Consider the following 13,942-nt stretch of genomic DNA (forward strand, 5'->3'; position numbering starts at 1 on the left):
CGAATTAAATAGGAAGCAGCCATGCTTTCATTAATGCATGATTAAAGTTATCCGTTAAAAGCTCACACAACTTTTTAGGCTAATGAGTAAATTAATTAATTACTTAATTATGATGAAGAAGAAGAATACCATTATGATCCGAGAACTGGATAAACATAATACCATAGATAAAAGCTATTCATACCCTGGAATATTAGATAATGTAAACAAACATGCTAAAAGACAATACAGATTATGGCGATGATGATGTTGATAGTTCTGCATCAGGTTTTTTCATTTTTGTTATCTGTATAGATACGCACTCTAGCTGCAATAGTTCCGTCACTTTCACATTATTTTGAGTTCTTATATTTTAAAAGTGAGTTCAAATATACGGCAATCATTTAAAGAGAGGTGGTCATCCAGAAAATTTATTCCTCTGAATCTTTTTTATTTTTATTATTTTCCCTTCACCAAGAATCTCAAAGTGGTAAATAAATTCTTTTAGGATTGTCATGTACATGTGCTTTTTCTTATATTCAGGTATGTTGACATGATTGCAAATCCAGACGTTGCTAATATTTTCAGAATGAGAGCAGAGGTACTAAAGGATAAAATATTCTTATTTTTCCGCATATTACCATTGACTACATTTGATTTAACAGCAAATTTGTTCTATTAGCTGCCATTGTGCCATTGTTCAATCATAAATGTAACTGGAAGAGGTAGAAAAGATGAAATATATGGGAGTACGGGGATTTCTTTCTTGAAACTCTAGTGACGCAGGATATCTTTGGATCTAGAGTTTTCTAATGCAAATCTTGGATGTGATGCACAAAGGAGCACACAGAAGTTCAAAATTTGCAGCTCACCAGCATTAGTTTAGGCCAAATTTGGTCCCTTTTATGAAAGCCATAAAAAATATAAAATCCACTCCAACTAATAATTTCAAAAAAGAATTTTTTTAAGAAATTTACGAACAGTGAAAGCTATGAAAGAATAATGATTGACACCACATGAAAAGTAAAATTATAACAAATTTGATAAAATTTAAATCTCACGCTTATCTCTCCCTTATATCTATTTTTTGCATCCGCTCTCTCTCCCTTCTTATGTCTGAACAGCCAACGCCTCGTTGCATCTCTTTCACCTCTCTCTGGTCTCTTTCTCTCTGGATGGAGCTCTTCTTAGATCCAATGTAGGGGGAATTGGGATTGTTATTCGTGATAGCTTTGGTAAGTTGATTATTGTAGCTGGTTGGAGCATATGCCATTGGGATGGTACACAGGTGGAGATGATGACTTTTCATTAAATAGATAAGTTACTTATGAATTGGATGTTTGAACTCGAAGGAGTTGTTGTGGAGGGGGATAATGCCTCTGTGATTGAGTATATGCAGAATTTCAAGTATAGGGAATTGTGGAAACAGCAGCAGGAAGAATGGGATAAATGGAGTTTGATGAAGTTGTTAAATTAGGTGTTATTTGTGCATACATATAGGAGGTTCAACAAGGCTGCTCATTGTTGTGCTCAAAGAGCAATAGAGGATACTTTTGTTTGGGATATAGGAGATAGTTTTAATAGTTGTATTCCTCAAGAATTTTTTGATATTCTTGAGGACAATAAGTAGTTCTCCCTTTCTTGCTTAAGGGCATGTTGTCCCTTTCTTTACTTTACTTGGTTGTAATAGCTTTTTGATGAATGCAAATGCAAAAGTTCAGCTCTGGTCTCTTTCTCTGGCTAACTATCAACTCTGCCATTCTTCTTCTTCACTCCATAGCTTTAGTACAACCTTTCTCTCATGCATGATGCTAATTACATCGGCGATAGAATCTATAGTGTCCTAAAAACTCTCTTGATGAAACGCTCTGCACCTCATCATGGCAGCTACCAAGTTGCATCTCATAGCCTTTCGTATGTCATAGATTTTGCTGTGCTCCATTACAGCATCTGTCAAAGCACGTTTTAAACAAAATTTCAATCAAAAGATGATAAAAGGAGTTAATGAGAAGAAATTATGACAAAATTTAATAGCAGTTGGGATCTGTAGCTTCATCAAATTAAATCCTTATTTAGAAGGCCATTAGGTGTAGCAATGATTTGATAAAAATAAATTCCAATCCTGCCAATTAATTTTAAACAATAACATAGTTTAGAACAAGAAAAGGATATTAATCCCTTAATCACTCAGAGAGTAATTAAACAAATAGCTGAATGTAATCCATAAGAAGGGCAGATTAGTATTAAGACATGATTAAACCATCCTATTCCTCTTTAATTTCAATCAAAAAAGATGATTATAAAAGAGCAAAAGAAGATTAATTACTTAGAGTGTAATTAAGCAAAAAATGCTAAATCTACAATCTATAAGAAAAGTGCATTAGTGTTAACACACAACTAAACTATCCTAATCCTGCTTAATTTCAAACAAAAAAGATGAGTAGAGAACAGAAGAGAGATTAATTGCTTAATTACTCAGAGATGAACGAACAAACTGTTGCCGATGAGGTCTCTCTACTCTTTGTGATGCTGAGAAAGGGACACCAATAACTTCTTCTTGATTCTTATTCATCAAATCGATTCAGAAGGAACAAAAGAGAAAGAAGTAAAAAAAAAAAAAAAAAAAAAAAAAAAAAAAAAAAAAAAAAAAAAAAACAACAAAAGAGAAAGAAGAGAAATAGAGAGCTGAGAAGAAGAAGAATAAATCAAATTTTAGAAATTTGTTTCCTCTGAACAAACAACAATATTATATATAATAAAAATGAGTGGACGAATTGATTTTGAAATGAGGCGGAGAGGTCAGAGGAAGCCGAGAGGACTGTCGTTGAAAATTTATTAGAGTGGTTTACACTTAATTCTGGTTTACGGTTGCAGTAGATGGGGTAGACGATCGACATAGCCAGCATTTCACATATCTCCGACTTCAGTTGGTGTAGGAATGGTAACGCATTTCTCCTTCATCCATGTTTAGTAGGTGAGGGCAGGCAGTCGATTGGCTACCGTTTTGCATTCCTTCAATTGGATGGGGAATGTTACCATTTGGAATATGAAATGTTGCAAATGGAGATGTTAATTTTAAGAGATGTTAATAATAATGTAAAATTTATTCTTATAAATGGAAATCTGAATTTAATAATTGACAACATGTGATGAATAGTTATATATTGTAATTAATGCACATAAAATAAAATGTAAAATTAAATATATTTATTAGTTTAATTAAAATGAATACTAATAAGTTGAGGGATGGATGGATAGGATTTTGCCATTTGTATGATTAAGAATGGTCAAGATTGTTTAAGGGAAGAAGAGTTTCTGTTAGATGAAGGATTAATATATCATTATGATAATTAATACAATATATTTGATAGGAATAAAATTATATTTATTAATCAATTATAATTAAAATAATTGAAATGAAAGGTTATGATTGAATTTGAGTAATTAAAATGGAAGGCTAGGATTTGATATGGAAGAAAATTCAAGCTGCTTTTATAATTGTAGTATAGATATAGTTCCCATTGATTAATATTTTTTGTCAATGGAGCTATCATCCGGATTTAAGCCTTTGTTGAGTCCATTTTTTGAGAGAAGGATTGGATTTGATATGTGCTACTTACACACTTTCCTTGTAGGCAAGACAACCTTTTCGAGAATGTTGTGTAAAAATTAGAGCTTGAATTTATAGTTAAAAAATATTTTCTGAATTTTCAAAATATTTGCTTGTTTTCTAATAAGTGTTGTACGACTTTTGGAATGATGTAAATTTAATTTTTCAATTTTAATTTTTTTCTCATGCGACATTTTTGGGCCTCAATTTTAGGATTTTGATGACTTAGGTTAGAACAAATGCTAGTATTTTGACATTTCTTTTAAATGTTATATGCATTTTTTAGTGCATTTGCATGATGCACTATAGGCTTTTTGGTGTATTTGTATAATGTGGCTTTTTGGTGTATTTGTATAATGTGACGGCATGCTTTCATTGCACTTTGAGTGCTTTTTGATATAACTACATAACATACATGCATTTTAATATATGTACACAATATTTTTGCATGCTTTTTAATGTCTATGATAACTCAAACAATTTCTATCCTAGCCACATCAGTCAGCTCAATAGCGCTATCCAAAATTAAAGAGTAAACCAACTGTGACAACAAGTGAACCAAAAGTTCATGGTAATGATGGGGATGGCATGCTCTCATGAGGCATGTGTAATTACGTTGGGGTGAGAAGAAGCACCATATAAGATGCCAAAACAAGCAACACAAGAAAGAGTGCAGTTGAGAACACGAAACAATTCTTTCAATAATGCTTGGAAGGTCGATTATGATGTGCAACTTGACACATTGGATTACAGAAATTAAAAAAAAAAAAAAAATCTCTAGCCTCAATAAGCCAAGGTCGAGCCAAGGGGTTTAGAATAGTTTGTACATAACTTATGGATTATGCTATTACCAGGCTACTCCTTTCTCGGTTTGCTTGTTCCAAAATTAACAGGCAGTTGATCAACCACATTTGCAATTGGGTTTGATTGATTCTTCTGTCTGAATAAGCTAGATGCTTAAGTTATGGAGTTCCGTAATTACCTCTCAAGAGGGGTAGGTCAGCCCCTGAACTAACTTGACTTTAGGATTACTCATCCAGAAATGAAAAAAAAAAAAAGGATGAAAAAGAAATCTAGAGCGACTTATTGCAAAAGTCTAAAATTCAATTCAATTGAACATGCAATTTGTTTATTCTTCAAACTAGGGAACCAATAACTCATTTACTTATAATGAAATTTGAGATCTTGGTTGAGTTTACCTTTATAAAAACAACCATTCCCCATAAATTAATTTAAAACCTAAATATTTAACATGGGCTTATAATTCGAGCTTAAATTATTTTCTTAATTGAGAGTGTTCTTCTACAAGCGGAAAGGGGTAATTAATTTTATGGGTTTACCTTCATAGGATGTCTTAACTCTAGATCTAAATGAAGTATAATTTGCACATGAGGGAGTTTGGTTAAAGTAATTCTGATCTACCTCTGAAAATGGCTACTCCTGAATTTCTCTCAAATTGGGGATGCTCGGTGAGGGTGACTTTCCTAAGAAATCAAGATGATGCTAATCATTCAAATTAGAACTATAAGGTTCAATAATGAACATGCTTATTAGTAGTTCACAATCTTCCTATGAAGCTTTTGACTAGTTCATGTGAACCTTTTTTTAATTGTAGGCTTACTTTAGATTGGGATGTTTTGTTAGGAATGAAATGTTTCAATCTCTTAATTTATTTTTTCATGTATTACTAATGAGATAAATTTATAATTTCTTGTATTTCTTTATGTAGATTGTGTCAGAAATCCGAAAAACCATGGATTCTTGGGGCTTTATTGAAGTTGAAACTCCAGTATTACAGGTTCATATGCAAAGTCTGTTCGCACTGTCTAGTTATTGAGATTTTACCATGTTGTGTGGGACATTCATTATTTGAGTATTATATCTATGTTTTTAAATGCACCTTGCAATATTCTAGGGCTGGGATAGGATACAATTTTTTTTTTCAACTGGAATCTATGTTTCGGTTGCAGGCATGGTTCTACCTAGCTTATAGGGTTCTAAACCATCTAACATAGTTTTTTTATCGATATGTTTTAATGTCTCGGACTGATCTTATGAAGATTGTGGTGTTGCAATGAATTGGGCATTTAGTGGGTTAACATTAAGTAGGTTTGACTTAATGAAACTTTTTTTTTTTTTTTTTGAGATAATCATATAATGTTATTACTGAGTGTGTATTCCATCCAAACTAATATCTTTGACTGACATTCTAACAGATCAATTTACAGTATCCTTAAAGCTGGCTTCTTGTTAAAAATTTAATGGTATATATTTGAAGAAGCCTCCATGCCCAGAACATGATTCTTAGGTACAGCAGGACTGTTTGCTGCTTCTTACCTTATTTTTTAGGGATCTGTAGCAATGATTAGAATTTGTGTTAATACATTGGGGAGTGCTGCCAGACTAGTTATTCTTGCATCATCTTATTCTGACATCGATTAGGAAAATGGATGGATGTGCCCTGCTTAAGCTGGTTAAAGCTGGTTATTTTCTGGAAATAATGGAAATGAAGCCATCTGTAATAGTGTAGTAGTATGATATTTATTAGGAGCTGACAAAGGTGTTCTCTATAATAGCAGAGCTAACTTATACATGGAGTGATATCTTTATTCTGTGTTTGATGCCAAACCAAATAAACCAAATTGGCATTTTTTTCCAATCATTGTTAGTAAGCTTTCTATCTGAGATTTCAAAAAACTTGGTCTTGCTTCTTGATTATGAGGCTTTCGTGCTGTTGGTGTTCGTTAAGTACCTCTACTCTTTTCCACTTGATTTCTCAGTTGAAGGTTGGGGACATATTATTCAAAGTATATTTACATGTAGGGGACTCGGGTGTTCTCTCTTAATGCAACTTATACATGGAGTGGTTTCTCATTTAATTATTCTATGTTAAACAAAATGAACACGGGCAGCTTTTTGGTGAACGTATTATTGATGATCTGCCCATGTGAGCATCCAAGTGCCTTGCGATTGCCAATTGAATATGGAAGTGTTGTGCTGTTTGTGTTTCTGAGTGCCTCAACCTTTGGTCGCTTTTTTTTCTGATTAGAAGGTAGAGTGCATATTGTTGAAAGTATAATGTTATGTAATACAAAAATTAGTATAGATAAAACTTGATGCTTCATGTTCCTGTAAACAATTTTTGTGTGATATTTTCTTAGGCTTATGAGTTTTTTATGTTTTGGTAATTCTAGGAGGTGAGTTTTGTTGGCTACCTCTAGGCTTGCCACATATTGATGGGTATCATAATCATTGTGTGTAACTGTGTGTTCGTTTCACTTGTTACCAAGAGAAAATGTTGGTTAATAGATTTCATTGATAATCAGGGCGCAGCTGGTGGTGCAGAGGCCAGGCCCTTTATTACGTACCATAATTCTCTTGAAAGAAATCTATATTTGAGAATTGCAACAGAGCTGCACCTGAAAAGAATGTTGGTAAGAGCTTTTCTACCCTCAACAGCTATTTTCTCTAGCATGTTTTCACGAAACAAGTATGCAATGGAAAACCTTTTAGTTGCTATTCTCATGTGACATGGGTGAGAGCCTTTCCATGCCTTCAACAGTAACCCGCTCCAGTATGTTTTAAGAAACAAGTATTTAGTAGCTATATCTTTTAGATGCTATTCTCAGATGACATGAATAAACCTTAAATGCAGCTGAAATTAATCTAATTTCTGCAGAAGGTGAATCGAAATTTCTCGGTGTATTATTCGATATTATTCATTTTGTTTATTTGACAGGTTGGGGGATTTGAAAAAGTTTTTGAGATAGGAAGAATTTTCCGGAATGAGGGCATCTCCACACGTCATAATCCTGAATTTACTACTATTGAGGTCACTGTTATTTACTATTGTTGTTGCTCACTTTGCTTCAGTCTCTCATTGTGATTACTGCAAATTGGTTTGTCGGAAATTTAACTTGGTGAAAATGATAAGTAGTCTACACTTTTGATGGTTCTAGCTTTATAAATTAGGCAATCCTTGATGTTAATAAGATAATTTTGGTGATACTGATATCTTTTGATTTTAGCTTGGATCATAGATGTATGAGGCGTTTTCAGACTATCAAAGTATGATGGACAAGGCGGAGGAAATCATTACCAGATGCGCACTCAGAGTACATGGAAAGCTTAAAATTGATTACCTGGTAATATTCTAATGCTTATCTTGCAACACATACTTCCTGCATCAGAAGCGAATTTCAGAAAACTTTAGCTATTTATTGGTAATGATTAGATATATCATGTGATGGATACTATCAGGCATATGGTGCCATAGATCTCTGAAATGTTAGTGTAGGTCCTACGGGAACTGGTTCGAGAAGCAAGAAAGAAATAGAAAAATGGGTTATGAGAGAGAGTTGCACCATTTGCCTTATTGTATTGTGATATATCTTTTTCTTTTTTGCCCCGTGTTTGATTCCATCTTTACATTCTTGGGTGGCCTATTTGTGTCTTTAAATGTTAACTGTTAATTTAATCTCTTCTTCACTAGAAATTAATAGCATCTTTTGATTTTGCACGGCGCATCATCATATTTTTTCCTAATAAAGTGAATTTTATCATTTTTTTTTTCATTTGGTCTTTTCTAAGTGATTAGAACCTCTCACCTTACCTGTTGGTGGACATAACTCTATCATCTAAGGCTTTGTTTGGGCATTTAAGTTTTTCATTTTTGGCTTTTTAATGCTCTTTTCTTAGCAATTTGACTTTTAATTGTTCACAATTGGAGAAAAAGATTCACGTAACCGACCCAAAATAGTGGGTTAAAGGCGTGTTGTTGTTATTGTAAAGCTCATTTCTCGGCCATAGTTTAAAAAATGCTTATCCAAAAACAGCTTTTTAATGGCATAATTTTGAAGTAATTGCGAAAAAATTTTCTTCCAGATGCACATTATTTTTTACTGATTGCTATTCTTATCATGTAAGCAATTGAAAAGCTGTTCCAAACAAAGCTCGAGATTAGGCTTGATCATGATATTTGATAACAACTATGCGAAAATTATGAAGCTGGTGTGACGTTGTATCTGATCATTATCCTAAAAGATGATGAAATGACTATTTTTTTCTTAAATATTGTACGGTATTAAAAGCTTATTTAATATTCTTTACTATCATTTATTTGATGCTTGGTCTTAAAGTTCAATTCCATTTTCCACCGATACCATGGTATGGCGTGCTGAAATTGAATAGGTAGATATTGTTAGCCTGCAGTCTGAATTTCCAACTAATTTTTTTGTTTAATGTGTCGGTAACCATAAGTAAATTCATTATCCTGCATTACCCAATAAATTTCTCTCGTTGTAGACTTTTATAGATTGAATTTAATGATCACATCTCTTTGTTGTTGGTGATCATTCTTTCTTGATGTTGTTATGGGATGGATATCCTCCTTCATATCAATTAACTGGTGAAGTGTGGCATGAACCAAGCTCCTTGTAGCTTCTTAGTAAATGATATGGACTTATCAGAAATAAGTTGGTTATTAGAAGCATGAATCTACTAAACTAATGCTTAGGGCTGGTTTTGAGTTGAGTACATATTAGTCCAACTTAAACTATCTGAGTTTTGCTTGGCTAGACCTTGACTTAATCAAAATATTTTTAGTCGAGTCTTGATTTTTAGCCAACTCAAAATCAAATTTAGTCAAATCAAAATTTTAAATTTTCAGTGCATGCAATCGATCCTAATTTTTTTTTGAGTTTACTCGAATTCAGCCAGGAATGTATACACATTTGCTTGTATTGGATGTCCTCATTTATAAAGGTTTTTCCATTAGTACTAAAATCTATGTAAATATCTAATGAAACTCAGAATAACTAATCCCTTAAAAAATGCGGGGCAGGCGGGCAGGGGCAGCGGGCAGCAGCGGGCAGCAGCGGGATTGAGCGGGAAATTCATTTTTTTAAATTAAATGGGTTTTCGGGTTGACCCGGCAACCCGCCGGGTCAACCCGACCCGACCCGTTTTATCAAACGGGTTGAATCTGCAAACCCGGACCCGACCCGTTTATCAAACGGGTCGGGTCCAACCCGGATTTTCCGGGTCGGGTCCGGGTCGGGTTGTCGTGTCGTGTCAAATATTGACACCCCTAGTTTGCTGGATGGTTCGTAGCCTAATTTGCTTTCAGGTGATTGAGCTTGCAAGTTTCAGTGGTCGAACCTCCCCTTCTCAGTTCAGAGAGCTGCCTTGGCACTCAATAGGGAGCAATCTTTGAGGTTCCTTGAGTCTGTTTTGCTGCAGCCGCAAGACTAGATTCAACACTGTACAAGAAGTTCAAGAATGCATTAGATTGATCAACGAAGAGATAATATAAGTGCAAGAAGTCCAATTCAGATCTTTGTTGTCCATGGATGCATTACTTTTAGTGACAAAATATGAAAGGAGCATATATGTGAAAGGTAAGACTAGCGCCAGTGGCAGATAAGATTAGAGAGAGTCGTTTTATATGGTTTGTTCAAATAAAATGCCAACCTTCTGATGACTAAGTTAGGAGAGTAGATGTATTAGATTTGGCTTATGTTAAGAAAAGTGAACCTAAAAAAACATAGAAATTATTAGAAATGACCTTTTTTTCATTAAATTGAAATTAGAATTTGACTCTTGACGGACACAATGGAGAAAAAGGATTTATGTAACCATCTCTGCTGACCTCTAATTAACCATAGCCCATAATCCACTAGCCCACAATCCCACTAGCCCACAATCCCACTCTCCACGTAACTCAGTCACAATTATAGAAGAACAGAAGTAACCTCTCTCAATTCCTTGGCACGCAAAGACAAACCGCCGGCTCTCTCATTCCCGACCTCAGATGCATGCAGACAATCCGCACAACCCACCTGTACAAGAGCGTGAATCGCCCCTCCCACTGGCTCCCATTCGCACGTACTCAGGGCCGATCAAACGGCACTAGGCCTTCCGTCCGCATCCTTCCATGAACGGACTTCCCTCCTTTGTGCCTGTCTTTGATCTCGACTAACTCATCCATCCGATTCCCGACCAAGTCTATCCTACACACTTAACTGCAGACCTATATCTTCTGTTTGCTCCATTTTACGTGAGGAAGCTTTCGATCCTCCAGCTCGATTGCTCGCAAGAGTCCAACATGGCTTGTGTCCTCGCTGACCTGAAGCCGAACCCAACTGTGGGCTTCCGCCTCTGTCCCGCTCCTTTGATTCGACCAAACCCACACAGGCCCCGACCGACCCACTATTCCTGTTCCAACCATTTGGCCCTATCCCAAGTGCCTTCTCCGCCTCCCTCTAAGTCCGGTCGGCACTTGCTTGAGCCATTTCTTCGCACATACAAGCATTCTTATTTGTTTGAAATAGTAAGTGAGAGGAAGGATATCTATATAAGTGTAATAGTTATCATAATAAGAAGGAGAAGCCACGATCATCAATTGGAGGAGAAAAAGACGTCACCGAGGTCGATTCTTCCCCTGAAGCCCTCGATCGTTGATTATAATCCGATCGAGCGGACTTGAAAGGGCAAGTGTCTTTTCTGACCTTCCCTCGCGGGGAGGGGAATCCGAAAAGCTGCCGAAATTTCAGAAAAACTCCAAATTGCAAAAATTCTACTAACAGGTTTCGTGATCGCTAAATTGGAGGACTTAAAAACCTATACTAGGGTTAATTCATCCCTCGAAGCCCTCGACCATTGAATTCTATCTTTCTGGATGGACTAGAAAGGGCAAGTGTCTTCTCGACCTCCCCTCGCTGGGAGGGGACGTCAGGAAGTTGCTGAAATGGCGTCGGGAAATTGCTGAATTAAATTGGAGAGGCATAATTAAACAAGAATTTATTTAACCCATTTAAACTAAATTTAAAAGTTCACTTAAATTAAATTACTAATTAGTTTAATTAATTAAAGTTCAATTTGTTAAAAATGAATTTTAAACTCAAAATTTTTAATTAAAAATAAAATTAAAATTCATTTAATTAAACTCGTTAATTGATTTAAAAATAATTTTTTTTTGAATTGATTAATCAATTTAAACTAACCAAAATTAAATTTCAAATTAATTAAATTAATTGAATAATAAATTTAAAACTTAATTTAAATAATTAAGTAATTTTGAAATATATTTAATTTTTAATATTTAAAATTTATACTAATGAGTTGAGCAATTAATTTTAAATTAAAATTCAAACTTTAATTTTATTTAATTAATAACCTAATTAATTAATCTAAATTAATTTGAGATTTAATAAATTTCTTTAAAAAAAATATTGAACAATGTTCATACTATACAAACCCAAGGTTTAAAATTGCGTAATTAAACCTTGAGGCGATTTTCGTCCGTGAGGCGAGGCGTAAACCTCGAGGCAGTGTGAGGCGTAAGCCTCACGGATGCAGAATTGCGTAAATGAGAATTTAAGGGTTTTAACAGGTAAATAATAGCAAGATTCTATCATATAATAAAAACATCTAAATGATAAGTAGAATTAGTGAAAATTAAGAAAATAGATGCAATAAGTATTGCAATCAAATATCCTCTAAAGATCAAGAAGTAAATAATTGAAGCAAAAGGCATATCTGAAAACAAGTCTTGAAACTCCTATTCTGAGCACATTAGAGAAGCTCAAAAACATATTCACGAGACGTGAACGACAATAACTATTCAACCCTATCAAAATCTCTCTAAATCCAAATTGAGAAAAACACCTAAATCCACCACAACTCAAACTGCATCATCATCTTAACAAAAACTGCCGCACACACCTCTTAAACACAAAAAGCAAGAAAATACAAATATGAAATGCAGTATAAATAGAAAAACTTGATTCAAAGAAATAAAATCCATTTCATCCAATTAAACCGAAAACCAAACAGAACCCTAATAAAAACTCAAACACTAGCTCAAAACCAACAAAATCACAAAGCCCAACACCTCGTCTTTCTCTCTTCTTCCTAACGCCGCCGCCTCATCTTCAAACGAATCGAGGAGCCTTACGTCCTCGAGATCGCCAGATTCTTCTCTCGTCGATATTGCAATTTCCCGGCGGCCGCCATAGGCAGAGGTGAGTTGCAGGTCTCTCCGGCTTGGAGCCATGAGCATAGAATTGGAGAAGGGAAGAGAAACCTGATAGGACGAGAGAAGAAGATCAAAACAGGCAGGTGAATTAAAAGAAGGGAAAACAAAAAAGAGAAATATGTGGAGTTTGTCTGTTTCGCGAACAGAGGCTTGCGGGACGGAAGTTTTCGGTTCTATGAGGCGTATGCCTCACTCATAATTGCGCAATTGCGCCTCTGAGGCGCGCCTCAGACAAGGTGAGGCGTACGCCTCTGGCAGGAGCGGAATTGCGTAAGCCTCGAGGCGTTTTTTGGTCAAATTGCTCCGAGGCGCGCCTCTTATTGCACAATTTTAAACAGAGTACAAACCTAAGTACAACACACACCAAGTAAGCACTAAACTCTTAAAACTGACTAAAACACCAAACAAAACAAAACAAAGAAAACTTAAAAAAATCCTAATAAATCTAAACCTAACTCCTACTCTTCAAGGTCAAGCTCCGGGCAAACTCCAGCTCCTATAACTACTAGTCATGAACACCTACAAAAAAGTAAAACAAAAGGCAGCACAGGGTGGTAAACAAAACTAGTACTGTAAGCAGAACACTAGTACAATATGTAAAAACAAGCAACAAAAATAAAATGCTGAAAGTATAAACTATTATAACACTACTATTGTAGGCAATACTAGCGCTGAAACAAACAAGCAAGCAAAGCTATTACTGTAAAACACTACTACGGGTGTCGAGGTGGTGAAAAGCACAGAAGTAAGTATCCACTGCTAAAGCCCTGCTAAACTAAATCCCTGCTAAGCTATGTTCTACAAGAAATCTCTAATAGAGGCCGTAAGTCATACTATAATTAGAATATTAGGGAAAACTTCTCACGACATATGACATGTCCCCCATAACATATGAGCTACTTCTAATAGAAGTAGTAAGACTCATTTTTTTAAACCTAAGGCACTTCCGATGGAAGCAGTAAGACTCAACTTCTCAAACTTTTGAGCTACTTCTGATATAAGAAGTAAGACTCGACTTCTTAAACCTACTGGCTACTTTCAATGGAAGTTGTAAGACCCAACTTCTCAAACTTCTCAAACTCACGGGCTACTTTAAATGAAAGCAGTAAGACCCAACCATTTAAACCCTTAAGCTACTTCCAAGAAAAGCAGTAAGACCCACTTTTATGATTAGGACCTCTGACAGGGTGGTTTTGCAGCCAAACGACACCATTAAATTACGGTCATAGTTGGAGCTCGTATGTTCCCCAACGACGCTAAATCATTCAGTAATGAATTAATATGATATGCCTGATTGATACAAAACCCTCTGTTAG

The 13,942-nt window shown here is 35.1% G+C and overlaps 1 protein-coding gene across 1 annotated transcript in view; it reads left to right on the forward strand.

Moving 5' to 3' along the window:
- The window catches only part of LOC110114728 (lysine--tRNA ligase, chloroplastic/mitochondrial), a 71,837-nt gene that overhangs the window by 14,710 nt on the left and 43,185 nt on the right, over positions 1-13,942 (forward strand). The window contains exons 5-9 of the mRNA XM_020847707.2: positions 523-580; positions 5,319-5,387; positions 6,916-7,023; positions 7,329-7,421; positions 7,630-7,734. Of these exons, the coding sequence (XP_020703366.1) occupies positions 523-580; positions 5,319-5,387; positions 6,916-7,023; positions 7,329-7,421; positions 7,630-7,734 (433 nt within the window). The remainder of the gene's footprint in view (positions 1-522; positions 581-5,318; positions 5,388-6,915; positions 7,024-7,328; positions 7,422-7,629; positions 7,735-13,942) is intronic.

Source organism: Dendrobium catenatum, unplaced genomic scaffold, assembly GCF_001605985.2.
Source record: "Dendrobium catenatum unplaced genomic scaffold, ASM160598v2 fragScaff_scaffold_1516, whole genome shotgun sequence".
Taxonomy (NCBI): Eukaryota; Viridiplantae; Streptophyta; class Magnoliopsida; order Asparagales; family Orchidaceae; genus Dendrobium; species Dendrobium catenatum.